Genomic DNA, 21900 nt, shown 5'->3' with positions numbered 1-21900 from the left:
GAACTGAAGTCAGATTATATTTTGATGCCTTTTCCACATTTCATTCATTGAATAAGAACATATTAACAGACCCGCGTCACCCTAATCTCTAAAATCTACATATTCTATTTGCACGTGTGTTTGTTACCAGTCAAAAGTTTGGACACACCTTCTCATTCAATGGTTTGTATTTATTCTAAATATTTAAAACACTGTAGATTAATACTGAAGACTTCAAAACTATGACAGAACATATATGGAATTATTGAATTAACATAAAAGTGTTAAATAAACCAGAACATGTTTTATATTTTAATGAAGTTAAGGTGTTAACTTAGATTCGGGAGCAGGACCACGCCTAAACCACACCCTCAATCACCTGACAAGCCTTCTTAAACGTAGCCAGCCTACTCCAACTGCTTGTCCGTGATTCTTCAACCCACCCTCCCTCACCTTACTCTACTGCACTTAACCTATTTCCTTGTCCTCTCCTACTCAACTCGTGCTCGCTCCTTCTATGCCCTGTCTACTTCCAGGTACGACCTGGGTCAAGATCAGCTCCGGCAGGATAACGCTGAGACGGAACCCCCATCCTGAGTCTCCTTCTGCTGGGCACACCACGCACAACTAATTCATTAAATGTTCAACTTATATCCTTGTGTGGCGTGGTCCTTGCTAGTGAAGATTCTGTAAAGTAGCCCCCTTTTTTTCCTTGCACACTCTTGGTATTCTCTCAGTCTGCTTCATGAAGTGGTCTCCTGGACTGGTTTCTAATTAACATGAGCCTTGTCAAGAGTTCATTTGTAGAATGACTTGCCTTCTTAATGTGTTTGAGACCATCAGTTGTGTTGTTCAGAGGTAGGGTTAGTACACAATGGATAGACCTATTTGACTACTGTTGTAATCCAGATTATTTCATAGTTTTGATGTTTTCAGTATTAATCTACAATATTGAAAATAATTCAAATAACTGAAAACCATTGAATGAGAAGGTGTGTGCAAACTTTTGACTTGTAGTGTATAGCTAAGTTCTTAAACTAAAAGCACAATCAGTTGACATGAGCAACAAAAGCAATGTTATTCCTCTTCTCAAACCTCTGACAGTGAGTATGAAGGAGTTTCTGCAGAGTCACTTTAGTGGGTGACTTAGAGCTTCAAGATAATAATTCTGTGTGATATGTTTTTTATCTTTATTTTCTGACTCCCATAAGTAGAAAGCTGCTCCTAGCATCTTGTTAGACATTAGGAAGCTTGCTTTATACACTACCAGTCAAAAGTTTGGACACACCTTCTCATTCAAGGGTTTGTATTTATTCTAAATATTTAGAACACTGTAGATTAATACTGAAGACTTCAACACTATGAAAGAACATATATGGAATTATTTAATTCACAAAAAAGTGTTAAACAAAGCAGAACATGTTTTATATTTTAGATTCTGTAAAGTAGCCCTCGTTTTCCTTCATGACAGCTTTTGCACACTCTTGGTATTCTCTCAGTCTGCTTCATGAAGTGGTCTCCTGGAATGGTTTCTAATGAACATGAGCCTTGTCAAGAGTTCATTTGTAGAATGACTTGCCTTCTTAATGTGTTTGAGACCATCAGTTGTGTTGTTCAGAGGTAGGGTTAGCACACAATGGATAGCCCTATTTGACTACTGTTGTAATCCAGAGGAGTCTTCAAGTCTTCAGTATTAATCTACAATGTTGAAAATGATTAAAATGAGAAGGTGTGTGCAAACTTTTGACTGGTAGTGTGTATCCTTGAGCTGATTTATTGACACCTGGTGTTAGCTTTGGATATGAATATGCTTCTAGTTTTCAATAAAGGAGGCTAATTTCAAAAAACGATGACAGAGAGTGACACACTTTGATATTTCAGTGTCTGTATCTTGATGAAGAAAGAACAAGGACCAGCTCCGCTCTCATCTACAGGAATGAGTCTTGATTTCAGACGATGCTTGAAACAAGTTGATTTGCATCTGATGCAACATCAAACATCCTCACATGTTTAAAGAAAACAAGACTTTAAGGACACTACAACCCAGAAAAAAGCGCTCTCTCTCTTTTTTTTTTTTCAGCTGTGAAGAAAACTATTGAGCATTCTCTGAGAACGATATAACATCAGAAAATATGCAACATATTCTAAAACCTTCCACTCAATTAGACTTCTCTGCTTCGTGATACCAAAATATTTTCAATGGTTGGCATTTTTTCACAGTGGATGGTATTTATTTCTGTTCCGTTCGTGCTTCATCTTCCAGTTTGAAGTGGGCTGAGAAGTGGAGTGGTACTCATCAGACATCTGCGCGTGAGAACTTTTAAGCGAGCCGTCTTTGTTTGTGAAATTAATCAGCTTCAAGTGAAGCAAATGTTAGCGCCGACTCGATCTGGACACCATTTGTGCTTCACTCCAGTTAGGCCAAAAACATGGCACTGGAAATGGGCTGCTTAGGGCAATTAGCCAGTTAGCCTTTAAGGCCTTGTGTCCTGGCCTGTCGAGAACTGGCTGCCTTCTATGTAGCCAGATGGTAGCCTCAGACTGTGCACAAAAATAGCCTTTCAAATGTCTGTTGATGTGTAAACTTGAGATTTGCAGTCAGGGCTGCAGAGACTTCAAGGTGTAATGTCAGTTTGCATAATTCTTCCTTTTGTGGACTTTTTTTTTTCTTATTTTTTCACAAAAAATATCAAAATTATTCCCAATTTTTAAGGATTCTCAACATTTTTTTGAAATCTTTGCTGCAAGGCTGAAAGCTGCTGCTCAGATCAGGAGGCTGTGTACTCTTTGTGGGAATTTTGAGGATTTTCACAACCTTAGCTAGTTGAAATTGTGCAATTACATGTATAAGGCTAGTTCTTGGACTTGTTATAGGACCAGCAGTTTAACTTTCACCTTCCTACACTGTAAAAAATGATTTTTCTCAAACAGATTTGTCTTTAAGTTGTTTTTATAACATGCAAAACATCAATCTGTTTCAAAATATGCACAAAGAACAGTTTCAAGTATTCTCTGTTATGATAGAGTTATATTCCAAGTCTAGTTTGACACATTTTTTTTTGGAATATCCCTGAAAAAAAATTGATTTCTGCACAAGAACGGTCAAAATAATGTTTGGACCAATGCATGTTGTTCCTTTTATCAAGATAAGCTGTTTTGCAACCCAATTTGGAGAGATACGACTTAATATTTACAATTCAGATACAAATAAACTAAAAAAATGGGTATTTAAAAAGCTTGAAAGGCTTTGAAACACCATGAAGAGTATTCGTTTGCTGAAAAATTACTATTACTGCATATGCAGTAATGCATGAAAAGATAAAAAAATATCCAAATATTTTCATTTTTAACGATTGTCAACACATTTTTTAATCTTTGCTGCAAGGCCAAAAGCTACTACCCATATCAGGAGGCTGTGTACTCTGTGTTTGTTGGAATTTTTTATGGATGTTCACAACCTTAGCTAGTTGAAATTGTACAATGAGATAAAACAGGCTATTTCTTGAACTTATTATAAGACCAGCAGATAAAATGTCACCTTCTTGCGCTGTAAACACTCTGTCATTGAAACAAATTTGTCTTTAAGTTGTTTTTATAACATGCACAAAAAACAGTTTCAGGTATTCTCTGTTATAATAGAGCTAATTTTCCAACTCTAGTGCAACAACCAACATTATCCTATTTTTTTGGCCACATATTTTTGGAATATCCTTGAGAAAAAGTTGATTTCTGCACAAGGAAGGTCGCTTTTGTCAAGATAGGATGTTTTACAGCCCAATTTTACGAGATATGACTTAATATTGCAATTTAGATAAAAAGAAACTTGAAAAACGGTAAGAAAATAAGCTTTTAAGGCTTGTAAACATCATGAAGCGTAGTTTGTTTGCTGTTAAAAAGACTATTAATGCATAAAATAGAGTGGCTTTTAATTTTGGTCTCTGTTTTTGTTCCCTAAAGTTTTTTTGTGACCCTCTGTCAAGAAATAATGTCATGAAAAGGTAAAAATGTGCATTTCTTTTATTTTTAAAATATATAACATTTATTTAAGAAGGTTGGCTGGTAAATTATAATATATGTGAGCTGGGAGGGTTAAAAAGAACAGTTATTGATCTGATTTTCACAACCTTATGTAGTTGAAATTGCACCATTACGTGAATGAGGCTAGTTCCTGGGCTTATTAAAGGACCAGCAGATTACATTTCACCTTCTTACGCTGTAAAAACTCTTTCATTGAAACTAATTTGTCTCAAAGTTGTTTTTATAACATGCACAAAAAACTGTTTCAGGTATTCTCTCTTATAATAGAGCTAATTTTCCAACTCTAGTGCAACAAACTGCATTATCCTATTTTTTTGGACACATATTTTTTGGAATATCCTCAAAAAAAGTGGATTTCTGTAAAAGGAAGGTCAAAAAATTGTTTTCTTTTCTTTGATTTTGTCAAGATAAGATGTTTTACAACCCAATTTGGAGAAATACAACTTAATATTTGCAATTTAGATACAAAGAAACTTGAAAAATGGCGATTAAAGAAGCTTTAAAGGCTTTAAAACATCAGGAAGAGAAGTTTGTTTGCTGTTAAAATTACTGTTACTTCATAAATTAGAGTTGCTATTTAAGTTTTTGTTCCTTTAGTCATTTTTTGTGACCCTTTGTCAAGAAATAACACCATGAAAATGTAAAAATTATAATTTATTTATGAAAGTTGGATTGTAAATTATATCAAATTTAAGGTGGGAGAGTTAGAAAAAAATCAGTTATTGAGAATTATCAGTAATTTGCCTTTTTCTGTGCATTTTTGGTCAAAGGGGGCCGAGGGGGGGACTTTGTGCTCCTGACCCTGCTACATCTAAATTATTAGACACGGCCCTGCTCTGCTGTAAAATCCCTCAGCTTTGATTAAAACATAACTTGGTCAACTGATGGCAGATAAAAGCCTGAGCGTTTGATTATAAAAATCAATTAATCTCCCCCTGACAAAACCAACAGGTGTTCAGAACAGTAGCAGGCAGGCGGTAGCGTGAAAAACAATCGAAGGTGCTGATGTGATGTTGGCGTATCTCGCACAGACATCGCCTCACCCCTGCAACGTTGTCAGACAGATGTTTGCCGGGGCCTCGTCTCTGCACGACCTCATCACACCCTTTCTTCCAACCCGTGACGGAGAGCAGCATAATTGAAGTTGCACCCTCTCCCGCTCATAGCAACACATGCGGAAAGTTATCGCCTAATCAACAAACACTGCCAATGTGTGCTCCAGGTCGCCGCTGGAGACCGCGAGGGGCTGCCATGGGCTGCGGGTACAGCAAGGCCTGTGCCATATTGCAAACTCCTTGCCTCCTTGCCAAGGTGAGCAGCTGGTAATAGGGGAGCAAGAACAGACACCAACCCCACCCCCTGCAAATAAACACACAAATCCCTGCACCTTTCCACTCTGCAAGCATGAGACGCTACAGTCCTTCCCTCCAGGTTGCTTCAGCTGCTGAGTCATGCAGGACTGGGAAGCATATTATGTCTTTGTTCATCTGCCTTTTTTTTTTTTCATCCTCCCCTCTCACATGATTTTAATCCCATTTCTGAGGGCTAGTGTCTGCATGCTAAGGACTACATGGAGGAGTCTACCCACCAGGCCCAGAACCACTGGGGCCTATCAGGGGCTGTAAATACTTTATGAGATATGATAGTACAGCACAAACACTCCTAAACCACAGGCCATTAACCATTTTCAGTGGATATGTGCCCTTTGGTAAAGCAAGAAATAATGAAATAAACAAACATTCTCTTCCCCCAGTGACAGCCAGGGCCCTCCGAGGCGTGTATGCAGCTCGCCTGCTAATGAGAGGCAGTGTACGATTCCCCCTCTCCTGCAGGAGAGGAGAAAATCATTGGCCAATACAGCAAGATTAGCAAGATTAGCAGCCAACCAGCTCCCCAACGAGACACCGCCAGCGTCTCCTTTTTTTTTTTTTCTCCCTCCCTCCCTCATCTCGATCGCTTCTCTTAATTCCTTCCTCTTCCAACTGCCTTTGTTATGCTTGTTCAGGAAAGATTAAAGTTTCATTTGTTAGCGCCTCACAACTCGATAAAGCAGTCGTGAAGAAGAAAAGGAGGAGGAGGAGGAGGAGGAGGAGGAGGAGGAGGAGGGGGGTGAAAGAAAGAAAAAAGAGAGGCAAGCGGAGGAGATTGGGTTTACCAAATAACTGGAGATGGGATGTTGTAATTCAAGCACAGTTTCATCATTCTATCTTTTACTGCGTGTCAAGAGCTGCTCCCTTGTTTATAATAACCTGCCATTGTGTTATTTCCGATTCATTTTTTTCAGCACAAACAAAAGTGGTTTTGTTCCATGCTGTGTTCTCTAGCTGCCACAGTGTCTCCTGCAATGACAAAAGCCTTCTCTTTTGTGTTACTAGTAGTTTTTGTCTTTCTTTCTTTCTTTCCCTCCCCTCCCTCCCTTCCTCCCTCTACCGCATTGTGAGCCAAACAAGCCTCCACCTGAGCGTACAGATGCCCAAGTTCGAAACCATGTGTTCAACTCAAAAGCCATTTATTCCTTTTTAAGGGCCTCGTTCATCAGACGTACTTTATCTGGCAATTAACAAACAGTAATTGCAATCAGATAAGATCTACACGCTGCAATCCTATGTGACAACTGGCTAGAGAGTCGACAATGAGGGAAGAGCGCCCAGCTGCATGTACTTTGGCAGGGGGGGGGGGGGTGAAACAACAAGCGCTCAGAGTCATGATTAAGTGTGGTGCTCTAAGGTTGATCCCTTAATGGCGTCTTCAGGAGGACGAGCTCTTAGGCCGCAGCCTCTGGCTCTCTAAGTGTATACCACGTTCAGATAATCCATTCCTCTTTTGCTATTAGTCCTTTTACAAGCTAAAAGGACGAGTGGCACATCAATCACCACTCTCTGCAGACAAAGTGGTTTGATCATGCTCTGTGCTTACTTTTGATCTTCTTTCACTGTTTTTTTTTTCTCACTCTTTTCAACTTTTTTTTGTTCTCTCCCACCCCCCCCACACCACCACCACCCTGTATTTGCTCGCCTCATACCATAGCGAGCGTTGTAATCCTTTTAGTCCGGGGGGCTGAAAGTCAACGCTCAGTCAGGGAGGACGTATGTTGCAGAATCTCATTTGGTTGGACGGCTCTATCCTCCGCAGACACACGATAGGAATGCAAAGCACCAGCTCCCATTCAGCTCCGCTCACAAAACAGCCTTTCTTCCTCCCCTCAGTCGTCCTGACCTTGCAACGACGCTTCGCAATCTCCTCAATTACAGTAGGTTGGAAGAGGAGACGGATATCTTGACTTCCGCACGGCTGCATGTAAAGCAAGCATTATTTGGCTCCTCTTCTCGTACATACACCCCCCCACCCCCTCCACCGCCATCCCTCCCCAATGTTATCTGGGTCGACATTGTGTTTTCATTTTGTTGAACAAATAATACCTAGGGAGGAAGTCATATTCTACCGTAGGGCAAGACGGTCCCGCTTTAGGACGGCTTGATGTGAGTGGAATGGACATCAGCGAGCAGCAGTGGAGCTGACAGTAAGCACAAAACGCATCGGACAGCCAACAGCAAACAAAGCCCGAGGATAGACGGATGGAAGTCCGATATATGAGCATTAGCTGATCGGAGCAGCTTGTCATGTCGACTCTGCGATGATGGGATGATGTTCGTATCCTCACAGACAGAATGATCCACTCATGTACTGGATAATATTTGTTTTGAAGCGTCTCATTAAGGGCAGCTCGTTCCTTTTCAGCGGCCGCTTTTATGGAGGTAGAGCGGTTTGGAAATACTGCAAAACACAAGATATAATTCTGACACTTTGACCATCCTGGTAATGACGTAAACCTTCAGAAACCAAACTGATCATTTTTGTCACTTTAAAAGACAGTTTAAAGAACTATTTAAAAGTTTCCATCACTTGTTTTCAAGGATATGTCCTCACTTTTAGAGGTAAAAAAATTCTGCAAATGTTCAAAAGTCTGAAAACATCAGTAAAAGTATAAAACATTGTCTCTCCGAAGCACTTTAGTGCACTTTATATGTCTAGAAGGGCTCCAGCGCAGTTTTTCATCCATTTCTTCTCTTATGTTATCTGAGCAGCCAAATTATCTGCAGAAATCTCTGCTCTCTGCTTCTCAAATGCAAACCAATGTTGTGTTAGAAGCAGTAATGTGCTGAAAACACAAGTCATATATTTAAAATCTGCGTTTCCTTGATGCTCTTCAGTGGACAGGTGGTCTGAGTGGCCTGAACTGGCGGCGTTAGCTCTTAGCATGTCCTAAAGTTTCATTGTTTACTTTGTTTGCACTAATAGCCGGATGATACACTCTGTTCTTCCCCTTTTTAAATCAAACACACCTGATATTGAAGTAAAAAAAAAAGAATAATCCTGTTAGATTTGAAAAATCTGTGTCTCTCCAAAACTCTTAGGCTAACAAGGCATTCCAGGGCATGCTAGCATTAAATTTGCTAATATTTTGGATATAATTCCTTCATTTCCAGGAGCTAAATTATCTGTAAAGTTCTCCTTATCTCCAAAACACACATAGGCCTACCTGATAATTCCAGCTGGTAACTTATTGACTGAAGCAACACTTTTCGGTGGACCTTTCCAGGCTAGCTGCTAGCTATGCTTGCACAAACTTCCTCTTAGCATGTATCTCTCTAATTGACTGGATGTATGATGACAAAAATCCTTCATACAGTTAAATGACATAGTAAACTAACTGGAGCGAGTGTTACCTGAAGAAAGTAAAGAAGTGGTGGCTTGGAAATGTCTTAATGTTTGATGTGCTAGCTTAAATTCTGCTGACTCACTGGCAAGCTAGCATAAAAGGTGCTGACTCACTGGCTGTTAGCTTTTAGCATCTCTTAACCTTTCTTTGTTTACTTTGTTTGCACCAAAATTCTAATGAAACACTCTGTTGTTCTCCTTTTTAAATCAAACACACCTGAAAATCTGTCTCTACAACGGTTTTAAGCTAACAAAGCATGTCAGGGCTGCTAGCGGAGTTGCTGCTAACAAAATTAGCTCAGTTTTGGGATATAATTCATTCATTTCCAGGTGCTAAATATTCTGAAAAGTTCTCCTCTTCTCCAAAACACACATACCTGATAATTCCAACTGGTAGAACATCCAATGAAGCAACACTTTTCGATGGAGCCTCATGGGTTGCTGCTAGCTAAGCTTGGGCTAACTTCATCTTAGCATGTATCTCTCTAATGTCTGGATGCAGGATGATAAAACTCCTTCATACAGTTAAATGACATATTAAACTAACTAGAGTGACTGTTACTTGAAGACAGTAAAGAAGTAGTGGGTTGGAAATGTCTAACTGTTTGATGTGCTAGCTTAAAATCTGCTGACTCACTGGCATGCTAGCTAAAAAAGAAAGCTGACTCACTTGCTGTTAGCTCTTAGCATCTCTTAAACTATCATTGTTTACTTGGTTTGCCCTCAGGTCCTAATGAAACACTAACAAACATGTCAGGGCTGCTAGCATAGTTGTTGCTAACAAAATTAGCTCAGTTTTTGGATATAATTCCTTCGTTTCCAGGAGCTAAATTCTCTGAAAAGTTCTCCTCTTCTCCAAAACACACATACCTGATAATTCCAACTAGTAGAACATCCAATGAGACAACACTTTTCGGTGAAGTTTTATGGGCTAGCTGCTAGCTAAGCTTGGACATCTTGGCTTGGCATCTGGATGTATGATGATAAAAATCCTTCATACAATTAAATGATGCATTAAAAAACAGAGAAACTGTTACATTAAGACAGTAATGAAGTAGTAGGTTGGAAATGTCTTACTGTTTGATGTGCTAGCTTAAAATCTGCTGACTCACTGGCATGCTAGCTTAAAAAAGCTGACTCACTGGCTGTTGTCTCATTTATTTCTACCAGTAGATTGTTTCAAAACAACAGAAAAGTTATATAACAGATTTTTTTTTGTGTGAGGCTGTTATGCAAAAAGAAAACTATCAGCTTGGTCAACTTTGCATTCATTTGGATTGGCAGATTGGGAGGATTCAAATTCAGAACATGGCCGAATTCTGTTTTTCTAAATGTGTGTTGACAGCATGGAACCAAATAGACAAAAAAAAAAAGATTTTTCCATGTAAAAAGTTAAAGTGGTGTCTGCAGTTGCTTGTAGGAAATTGGAAAACAGAAGAAGAAACAAAGAAAAGATGCTGATAAAGGTGAAATAAAGGAGAGAGAGTGATAACTAGACTCTGTGCACCAAGGCCGGGTCAGCTGGAAGTTACAATTTGTCAAATGGAAGTTGTTCCTTTGTTTTTCCTTGCAAACATATTGTCACTAAAAAGGTCTGCTGTCTTCACTTCTTACAGATCACTTATCCACTTGGCCTTGTCAACCCGCCCACCTCCAGTCTGTTCTGGTATAATGGGATGGAGAACAAAGGTTGTTCTCCCTTCTCTGTGTACTCGGTATCTCTGTCTTGTTTTTTTTCTGTTTTGATAATAAAGTTTCTCTTTGAGCCGTTATTCTCCTCCTCCTCCTCCTCCTCCTCTCGACGGTGGTGAGTTGTTATGGCTGCTGACACCCACTACAGAGTACTTCCTTTATTCCAGGCTGACCAAACTGCTGTCAGAAATGGCAGAACAGTGACAAGAGTTTAAATTCAGATGAAATTTCAAGGGGGCTCTTGAGGGAGCAGCTCCCATCTCCCCCATGAGACCTGGGTCCATCTTAAAGTAGAGAGGTTGGGAGGTTCAGGAAGAGGGATTTGACTAAGTTTAAAGAACAGCCTTTATAAAATATGGACCAGATACAGGCAAAGAGATGGAGCTGCATTTAACCTAATGGGGAACAGCTAGTTAGTCAACCTGCCATGCCTCAAAATGATGCAAATAGGGATGAAGAAATTAGCTACTGAGAACCAGGCTGTAAACATGTTTATCTCTACTATAAAGATCATCTTCTTTGAATGGGTGTGTATGTGGTTTCTGGTGTTTCTGCAGCCAGCCCCTAGTGGACACTCGATGAACTGCAGTTTTCAGCACTTCAGCATGGGCTTCATATTTTAAGACAGGAGGTTGCCGCTTGGTATCGGTCCTCCAATATCCAACATCAGACAGGCTAATATCCAGCTCTGGTTAAAGGTGATATTCATAGTTTTCACTTGACGTCACACACTTATGGAACTGCCCCCCCCTGGAGGGCAAAACATGGCTTCTTACTGCTCCTGGCTACAGGGAGTGACCGGACTCTGCTACCAACTACGTGTTTAAAAACTTAAAAAGTGCTGGAAAGTTGTTTTTCAGTTATATGACGAAGAGACAAGCCCAGGTTCTGCTTCTTACAGGGATATTTCATTGTTTTTGAAGAAGTGGGGTTGTATGAATTTTATGTCCCTAATTATACTAGCCACACTAGTTTGTGATCTGCTAGTATATCTTAATTCCCAAAGGTCTAGAGGGACTGTTGTTAAGTCTTACTTGTGACAGCTAGAAGTTTTCTCAGTTCATCACCTGCACCACCAGGTAACGTGTGAATCTCTCCTGCTCTCCAGTTTAGCTCAGAAGTTTCTCCTTCTCTGCAATGATGAAATGTTCAAACCAAGCCAGAAACCTTGGTGTAGTCTTAGACTCAGACCTTAATTTCAGCAGCCACATTAAGAGAATTACAAAGTCTGCATACTATCACCTGAAGAATATATCAAGGATTAAAGGACTTATGTCTCAGCAGGATGCAGAAAAACTGGTGCATGCATTTATCTTTAGCAGACTAGACTACTGTAACGGGGTCTTTCAGCTCATACAGAATGCTGCTGCTCGAGTCCTAACAAGGACCAACAAAGTAGACCACATCACTTTAGTTCTTAGATCCCTACACTGGCTTCCTGTCTGTCAGAGAATAGGCTTTAAAATCCTGCTGATGGTTTATAAAGCCCTGAATGGTTTAGGCCCAAAATACATTGCTGATCTGCTGCTACAGTATGAACCACCTCGACCTCTGAGGTCATCAGGTACTGGTCTGCTTTCAGTCCCTATTTGCCACTGACTTCCTATCTTAGCTCGTTTAAACCCATTTTAAATGCAAATTTTATTTTTATTTTTAACATATTTCTAATTTTCCTTTTCTGTTTTATTATATTTGTGATTTTAAGTGTGCTCTTGTATGCTTGTCTGAATGTTTCCAATGCTTTTAATGTTTTAATGTAAAGCACATTGAGTTGCCCTCGTGTATGAAATGCACTATACAAATAAACTTGCCTTGCCGTGCCGTGCCTTGCCTTGCCTTGCTTTGCCCTGCCCTGCCTTGCCCTGCCTAGCCTAGCCTAGCCGTGCCTTGCCTTGCCTTGCCTTGCCTTTCTTTGCCCTGCCCTGCCTTGCCTTGCCTAGCCGTGCCGTGCCGTGCCTTGCCTTGCCTTGCCCTGCCTTGCCTTGCCTAGCCTAGCCTTGCCTTGCCTTGCCTTGCCTTGCCTTGCCTCGCCTCGCCCTGCCCTGCCATGCCTTGCCTAGCCTAGCCTTGCCTTGCCTCGCCTCGCCTCGCCTCGCCTCGCCCGGCCTAGCCTTGCCTTGCCTTGCCCGGCCTAGCCTTGCCTTGCCTTGCCTTGCCTTGCCTTGCCTTGCCCTGCCCTGCCTTGCCTTGCCTAGCCTAGCCTTGCCTTGCCTTGCCTTGCCTAGCCTAGCCCTGCCCTGCCTTGCCTTGCCTAGCCTTGCCTTGCCTTGCCTTGCCTTGCCTTGCCTCGTCTTGCCTTGCCTTGCCTTGCCTTGCCTTGCCTTGCCTTGCCTTGCCTACAGGGGCTGAGCTGAGCTGCATCCATTGTTGCAAGTACAATTATAGTGACATAAAACTCATCCAACCCCACTTCAAAAACATTGAAATATCCCTGTAAGATCTGAGAAAGAAAACCATGGGAGGAGGAGATGTGGATTAATTATATTAGACAGGGGGTTACTACGGTCTTTTTTGGCCCTCCAGGCTTCCAGTGGTCACTGAAAACTATGAATTGGGTCTTGTGTAGATGGTTAAACAAAAAATAAGCAAACTGGTGTTAACATTTGTAACATATTTTAAGTGTTTCTTCTTTATTGTTGTTGGCTGCGTCCATATCCCTGTGCCAAAGTGTCGTCCTAATGTTCATTGTGTGCTTTTATATTCAGTTTCAGATCAGCTGAGCTAATCTGTCCTGGACTCATCTGTGAACAACTCATGGAGCTGCTGTAATCAGAGCACGCTGGGATCAGGTATATCAGATCATGTACGTGAATGTGTGTGATCACACTGAGCAGCTGTTGTCTCCCACTGCCTTTATTGCAGATGTGACAGATGTGGTCCTGTGTGTTTGTGTGTGTGTGTGTGTGTGTGTGTGTGTGTGTGTGTGTGTGTGTGTGCGTGTGTGTGTGTTGAAACAGAGAGAAGAGAAAGTAGGTTGTCACACTACCTTTCCAACGTACTGCATGTCCGTCCCCATGTACTCCTCCAACAAAAAGAACTGGTTCCACATCCAGCCTCGTTTGGAGCGTCTGAGCGGCACTCCATTGGCGTCCTCTCCTGTAAGCCCCGTGGATCCCTTCCGCCCCCCTGTAGTCCTCCTCAAGGCCCTGAGCCCAAACCCCGGTGAGCTAAGGTGCGCTATAACCCACAGCACCATCAACACACAAACTTTCCTTCCATCCATGGCCACACCACCGCCGCACACCCGCCCGTCTTCTCCGCCTCCCTCGGTCGTCTCAGTCCGCTGGTTTCTGGTCAGAGTATTGGATCAGTCCACATGCTGTAATCTACTGAAGCAGGAAGGGGGCTCCTCAGACTCTCGCAGGGCGGCAAACAGCACCTGGAACATTTACACAGGAAAGCAGAGCGTCAATACTGGGAGGATAGGCAGCAATTTGTTACAGAACAAGCTCTTTATTTTGTTTCATAAACCCACAGTCAAGACAAACTCCGGGCCGTTTGAAGATGCACTACTTTTGAAATTGAATCAAACCTAAGTGCAGATAGGGAGTGAAAAGTTGTCTTTCAAAATATTGGCCTCAAGCATTTTTTCCCCCCTAAAAAATCAATAAAGATAAAGATCCAGGAAGTGAGAGTTAAAAGACTAAAATCATAGAAATTTAACACAAAAAGCAGACTTCAAATCCAGACTGGAGCAACACTGTGAACAAGAATGAAAATGATAAGTGCAGACAAACCATAGACTGTTTTAGTAAAATCAATTGACCTGGTTTCATGGCACAAACTTATTTTCTCTCTCTCTCTCTCCCTCTCTCTCTCAAGCATGCTTCAGGCAGTTTTCTACAAACTGTTAAACATTCCACTTTCCGGTGACCTTAAGATGCCCGGTGTAGATCTGAAGTGACCTTTGGCACAAGACGAATCAATCGCCGCCTGAAATCATCCAAAATCCAGGGATAATGCAAAAAATGTACGATGTCTTCGTTTGCAGAGCTTTTTGCTGCAGCAAATCACAAATTTGTGTCGTGCATTTGTGATTTCAGAGATTTTGGACATAGATGTGCGGACATGCAACACTTTCTTGAGTATTGACTAAAACTAGGAAGAGGGAGCACATTTCTCCAGTGCTAGCTTCTCTACACTGGCTCCCAATAAAATGTAGAATAGAATTTAAAATCCTTCTTTTAACCTACAAAGCCCTTAAAAATCAGGCACCCTCGTATCTTAAAGAGCTCATAGTGCCCTATTACCTCTCTAGAACTCTACGCTCCCAACATGCAGGCTTGCTAGTTGTACCTAAAATCTCTAAAAGTAGTATGGGAGGTAGAACCTTCAGTTATCAGGCCCCTCTCCTTTGGAATCATCTACCAGTCAGGGTCCGGGAGGCAGACACCCTCTCCACTTTTAAGAGTAGGCTTCAAACTTTCCTTTTTGATAAAGCTTATAGTTAGAGCTGGATCAGGCTTGGACCAGCTTTTGTCATGCTGCTATAGGCCTAGACTGCCGGGGGGAACTGGCACACTGACACACTGGGATCCCAGCTCACCCCCTTCCCCCCAACCCCCTCATCACTTACTTTAACTCTGCCTGTCCCATCAAAGTTACTAACCATAGACCTTTCTGGAGTCCCTGAGCTCCCTTGTCTCGTAGATTCCTCTGAGCTGCCGTAGACGTCCTCCTGCTGCGGACGATCTGGACTCCAGCTGATACGGACGTGCTGGACTCCAGCGGCAACAGCTTCTACGACTCGTCTCATCACTATCACCTCTCTCTCTTACTCCCCTCTATCTGTCTTTCCAGGCCCAACTCGGTCGAGGCATGATGGCTGTCTAACATGAGTCTGGTCCTGCTGGAGGTTTCTGCCTGTTAAAAGGAAGTTTTTCCTCACCACTGTAACTAGCTAAATACTGTGATATGCAATGCTCATGATGGATTAAGGTGGGGTCAGACTGAGTCTTACCCTGTCTTGAAGTTGGGTCTCTGTTCATAATTTGACATAGAGTGGTCTAGACCTCCTATGTTTGTAAAAGCGTCTTGAGATAGCATTTGTTGTGATTTGGCGCTGTACAAATAAAGATTGATTGATGGATTGATTGATTGATTTCTGGATGCAGATTTAGTCATTTTGATGTCATTATAGCTTCTCATGAATAAGTCTCAGAGCACATTTAAAAAAAGTGACATAAAAAATGAGAGAGGTTGCAAAAAATAAAGATGTGAGAGTTAGCGAAATTATTTTTGACACCTGCATCAGCCCTGATTTTCCCAGTGCATCCTGATTAAATACCAGCATGCATCAGCGTCTATTCTTCCCTATATTTCAGAATCAGAATCAGAAATATTTTATTCATCCCTGGGAGGGAAATTCGGGCCTTTCAGAGCTCTTATAAACATGTAGGAAAGTTAGATATTAAAAGAAGAAGGAATAAAATAAGATGTAAATACTAATAAATTACAAATAAAATAAAGATCAAATAAAAATAGAGTAAAATAAATTAAAGATCAAATAAAAATGAAATGAAGACAAAAACAAAGATCATATAAAATAGAATAAAATGAAATAAAGATCAAATAAAATAGAATAAAAATAAAATAAAATAGAATAAAATAAGATAAAATAGAATAGATTAAGATAAGATAAAATAAAGATCATATCCAATAAAATAAAATAAAGATAAAAAAAATAAAATAAAATAAAGATTAAAAAATAGAATTAAATAAAATTAAAGAAAGATAAAAAAATTAAAATAGAATTAAATAAGATCAAGTAAAAATAAATAAAATAAAATAAAAAAAATGTAATAATAAAGTATATACAGAAGCGAAGATTAATTCGAGTTAGCTATGTACAAAAGCGCTTGGAATGAAGGTGTGTGAATTTAATGACCCATTTATTATTTTCCTTGCAGAACATTTATTACAGCACACAGTGCTCAGAGTCACTAAAAAACAATGTAATCATGAAATCTGGCCAGCAGAGAGCGCTGCAGCTACCTCTATTTAACACTACCTTCAGCACTGTCTGCAGCACATGTTGCATGGCAGTGCAGCAGAGCAGAAAAGCAATCTTTAACAAAGTTAAAAAAGCAGCTGCATGGACGTATCAGTGCAGAAAAAATACATCAAAACAAGTAGCAAAATATTTTCCTCAATGCTACTTGAAAAACCTTGAAAATATTGCTTTTTTTGTGAATCCTTCCGACCAAAAATTGGAATCAAACTTTGAATATGTGAGTTTATATTTAGTAAGGTCTTCTAACAAAAGCATCCATTTGAGGATGTTGCCTTGAATTGTGGGACACATTGATGAGCAATTTTCTGACATAAAAATCCTCACAAAATAATGATTAACAAATAAAACCAATTAGTTAAAGCTCTCCCTCCACACGGACACATCGACAAAAAAAAGATGTGGTGCAATCAAGTCTGACATGATGGAAGCAGCTCTTCATGTGATTGATTTTCCTGCACACATTCACACCCACCCACCCGGACGAGCCCTGATATACATTCATGTGCACATGTTGCATGTCAGTCATGTGATTGACGGGCAGGCAGAGAGCTGCCTAACCTGATAAATATCAGATTAGAATTATTACACATCAATGTATAGACTTACATCTTGTACAGCATGTGTAGGGCGACTTTATCTACATTAAGCTTCTGAATCAACATCTAATAGAGCGCAGGGTTCTGTGTGGAGCAGCCGTTCTATCTTTTTAAACAATCTGCTCCTGCACACTTTGTTATCAGGCCCAGCAGAATGCCAATGGAGACCCTGGGCAATGTCAACCCCAGTTTATTACCTTAAGATCAGTGTAAAGATACCGAACAAAATGACTGTTTGCAAACCACAGAGAAGGGCCTTGTCGCGGGCCCCGGAGTATCTCTGCTCTCCGTCTCTCAATCATGTCTCCCACCCTCTCTCCTCATTCTCTGAAGGCCGGCGCAGAATGTGCCGGCGAATGTGAGAAAAGGAAATCGGGAACAAGAGGACGGAGGTGGTGGAGGAGGAGGAGGAGGGGTAGGAAAAGAAAGAAGGCCATGTATTCTGCTTTTGTTCTCATTATTCCTTTCCGGCTGGGCGATATCCAGGCCGCTAGTGTTCCTCGACTGGGATGTGGAAGGAGGGTTATCAGCGGGTCCGCTGGGGAGCGTCTGCGGCGTGTCTCCCTATCGCACGTTCTCAGAAGACGAAGGGAGGGAGGGAAGGAGGGAGGGAGGGAGTGGGTGTGGGAGAGGAGGGCGAAAGTCTAGTTCTGATGTACGTACGAAGGGGTCTAGATGGCTTCCCTTTGCACTTAATGTTCAGAAAAGAGGAAACGATGTACCCTGACCTGTGACGCCAGGCAGACTGGAGGAAAAGGAGTGTGAGGGAAAAGGAGTGTGAGGGAAAAGGTGCAGGTTTCAGGGGAGTAATCACAGTCTCATCTTAGATACCAGAGCCAATTCCAGTATTTGAAAACCTGATTCCATAGAAATGAGCAACAAAAACATCAAGCGATGTCACAGAACAACTGCTGAGCTTTGTACAAACAGATGTCTCACCACATCGACTGGGACAGCTTCATAGCAACTTTTCCAACAGGGGGTTTTGATGTCGGCTGGGCGTCTTTGTTGGCTGGATAAACAAAAATACAGTAGCTGCATATTTTTCACTTCTGTGCCTGTCTGTCAAGCTGTTTGCGGCGTTAAAAAAAAGCTGGTTCAAAACAAAATGGAGAGTTTGATATAGTTTTGTGTTTTCAGCTATTTGGCTGTGTGTGTGTTCCTCTGGCAGATGTTTACAAAGACAGTTTCCTTTCTCTGCTGCAGACGCAGCCCGGGTGTTCGTCGAGGACACAGATTCCAGCGTCGTGTGAATACGCTTCGGGGACTGTTTCCTCAAAGTGATGATTAGGAGAAGTTTTATACCAATCCCAAGTTTCTGCACATTATTGTCCTCACGTTTTTTTAAAGAAGTGTAACTGTGAGATGCTAATGAGCAGGAGAGCTGGAACGCAATCGTGCATGGGGGAAAAAAGGGATAAACTAACTTATTTTTGCAAACAAGTAATTGGAAATTGAGAATGTTCACGATGCATGATGACCTAAAACACACACCGCAAAATACTACAAGTTAAAAGAAGCAAATCATCTAACTTTTGGACAGTTCAGCAGATCTCTGTGGCTCCAACTCTTGAATTTAGGCCCTTTTTTTTTGTCTGGAAAAGTCAAAACACCAAAATAAACCAAGAATAGTCTTTAACCAGCTTTAGTTTAGCTCCTCAAAATAGCAGATCTTCATCATGTGTTCATTGTAGGCCTCTTTCCTCAACCACAGATCTCAAAGTAGAGGTCTCTTCAATGAGTTCATCCATCAGTTTATTGATTAAAACTCAAAGTTGAGCACCGAAAGGCTTCAACAGTGGAGCCAATTCTTCCAACTAACAGCTGTTTCAATTGCTTTTGTGTCAATAATATGAATTTAGCAGCTCTAGGAACTTTACCCCTGAACTACGTGTGTTTCCACCAGTAGACCCAGGGTCTAAATTTAGTTCAGGGGTAGTTAATCTCCCCCCTAAAAAGCCCCTGCTAGGGGGGTAGTACTTTTCATAGGTCCCAGGACTTTCAGGGGGAAGGGCCTGCAATGCTGAACGTGTCTGATTGGTAGATTAACCGCAGTGTTTTTATTCCTCCCTCCGTCCACAAGAACATCACACACATCTGTGATTCACTTGATTTCTCTTTCTTTCATTAGTTTTTATTTGTTCTATCTTTTTTGTATGTGTGTGTACTTTTCAAAAGAAGAAGCTGTGATTCTCTTGATTTAGCAGCTTGTAACAGTAGTCTTCTCTCAGCCCCACCGTGAATGCGTCTCTCCTTCCGGTGTTCCGGTTTTAAAAGTGACCCTGTAAACTGGAGACCTTCAGCTGAACGTGTCAGTGTTTGTGGAGTTTACACAGCTGTTGAAACACAGAGGGAGTTCCTGGGAATGCAAACTAGTTAAGTTTTTATTAAGATTTCAAAATATCCTCATCAGATATTTAATGATCGTCTAAAGACGTTTATGAGGGATGCATCCGGCTGAGAGTCTCCAGTTAACAGGGTCGCTGTTTAAACCAAAACACCGGCCGATCTCTGCCACGGCTTTTTGAGTTCAAAAGGATTTTAAAGCCGTGTTGAAACGTCTTTGCTACTCGCGCTTATCTCCTCTCACGTGTTGATTCATTTATTGCTTTTTCCATGTTTTCACTGCAGGAGCAAAATTTTCACTTTTTTTCATGTTTTTCTGCTTTTGGAGCACAATTTCAAATATGAGGAAAATGTATTATTCCGACAGGCTCCAGGTCAACTTTTAATTAAAAAAATGTTTGTCAATTTTTTTTTCTCCAAAATTTCTTTTTTCCAAATTTTTTTTTCAAATTTTTTTTTTGTCAATTTTTTTTTTTTTTTTCAAATTTCTTTTTTCAAAACAAAAAATAAAAAATAAATCTTTAAATTTTTTTTTGTCATTTAAAAAAAAAAAAAAAATCTTCAATTTTTCCAAAAAACATTGTTTTTTCCATCTGTGACTCACTTGATTTCTCCTTCTTTCATTAGTTTTCATTTGTTCTATCTTTTTTGTATGTGTGTGTACTTTTACTTTTCAAAAGAAGAAGCTGTGATTCTCTTGATTTAGCAGCTTGTAACAGTAGTCTTCTCTCAGTTAACAGGGTCGCTGTTTAAACCAAAACACCGTCTGATCTCTGCCACCGCTTTTTGAGTTCAAAAGGATTTTAAAGCCGTGTTGAAACGTCTTTGCTACTCGCGCTTATCTCCTCTCACGTGTTGATTCAGTGAATCCATCTGTGATGAAATATAGCACCATCTAAAACAGCACCAGCTGAGTCTCTTCATGCTAACAGGCTAACTGTTGTGTTGCTCATAATGATACCTGCCTGTCCGTTTGCTTCTATGGTGTCATCTGTGATGAATGGCATTCCTCTTTGTTTTACTGCCCTCTACTGGTCTGGTGGTGTAGTGCATTTTTTTTTTTTTCCCTGCATACGTCACTGGCCTGATTTACACAATCTACTTGCGTTTGAAACGCAGACCACAATGGAGGCACAGGAACCTTTTAGTTCAGGGGAAAGTAGTTCTGGAGACTAAAAGACCCCAGGTCTCTTGGTTGAAATACACCTTTAGATTAGAGTAGAGGTGTGAGGTGACACCTGAGATTCTGAGCAACCCAGACAGCCCCAAACTGACTTGAGGGAGAAATACAACCCTAACCTAAAACTCCTACCCTGGTGTTTGTTTACGCCCTCTGGATGTGATGCCGAAGTGGAGTTCGGGCAATGTGGAACTTACTTGCTAAAAGTTTTTGATATCAGATGTAGTTAACGTGACAAGACTAAGGGGCAAACGGGGAGAGGGAAGGAGTCAAGGAGAGGTAGAAACGTCCTGTCAGAGCAGCGTCAGCAGTCAGGCTGGGAGACTGGCCCATCCATTACGCTACCTGTCTTCCAGAGGCAGCCAAGGCATGCCCTGCTTTCCCCTTATGAGGCAAATTGCGAGCACTAGAAGCTGGGGGGTTAGGTCCCCTCTTTCTCTTTTCCCTCATGCGTTGCAGTTTATAGCTCTCCCTCCATCCCCCCTCCCCTCTCCTGCCTCCCTTCCACCTCCCCCCCATCCCCCCATCCCCCTGCCTGTGCCTACTTTGCTTGCATAGGCCTGAGCTGATATGCATTATCGCTGGGCTTTTCGCTGAAAGCCAGTCACTTTGCATGTGTCCTCTGCCTGGCTCAGCACGGGCAAGGGGGAAAAAAAAGACTCCCGGGTCAACAGTGCGTGTGCTGATGGAGGCAGGTGAAAGTGAGATGGACTGTCAGGGTTCTTAATAATACCCGTAGAGAAATAGTCTCCCAGACCACCTCTCTCTACTTTCTCTAAGCCGCAAATCTCACGGCGGTAGCTCTGTTTCCTCTACCAAATTTGCCAGATGACTAGATGATTTTTCCCTTCCCTTCCCTTCTCTTCCCCTCTCTCTAGTATTTTCCCTTTTTATTTTCATCCCCCCCAACTCCCAGCGCACTCGACTTTATGAATTTACTTAATTGACGCTGTTGAGGAGCATGTGGGACTTTGAGCTATTGATTTGCTGTAGGCCTCGGCGTAGTTGGAAATACCAGTCTGTCTCTTGGGTGGACTCATGAAGCTTTCTACCTCGAGTCCCCCCAGCACTGGGAAGCCGGCCTTTTCAATAGATTTCTTCATAATGTCACTGTGGAAAGCTAATGCTTTCTCTGTATGGAGGGCTCCGTCGTCCCTAAGGAGCGCTGGCCCCTTGACCACATTTGTCACACCCCGGAAGCCATATTGTACAGCTCCATGCCCTGCTAATTCTCTTGACAAGGGACCAGGACCAAGAGGACGTCAGCCAGAGCTTTATTTTGCGACGTCAAAAAATGTCACGGCCGGTTAACAATGCTATGGTGCCTCATGTAGGCC

General features: G+C 41.4%; 1 protein-coding gene across 1 annotated transcript in view; it reads right to left on the bottom strand.

Moving 5' to 3' along the window:
* LOC117829337 (cadherin-6-like) overlaps positions 1-21900 on the bottom strand; it is a 113032-nt gene that overhangs the window by 61328 nt on the left and 29804 nt on the right. Inside the window, exon 2 of the mRNA XM_034706966.1 lies at positions 13415-13807. Within this exon, the coding sequence (XP_034562857.1) occupies positions 13415-13651 (237 nt within the window). The 5' untranslated portion in view covers positions 13652-13807. The remainder of the gene's footprint in view (positions 1-13414; positions 13808-21900) is intronic.

This window comes from Notolabrus celidotus, chromosome 17 (genome assembly GCF_009762535.1).
Source record: "Notolabrus celidotus isolate fNotCel1 chromosome 17, fNotCel1.pri, whole genome shotgun sequence".
Classification (NCBI taxonomy): Eukaryota; Metazoa; Chordata; class Actinopteri; order Labriformes; family Labridae; genus Notolabrus; species Notolabrus celidotus.
Note: the sequence above shows the minus strand (reverse complement) of the source record. Positions and strands in the feature narration are given on the sequence as shown.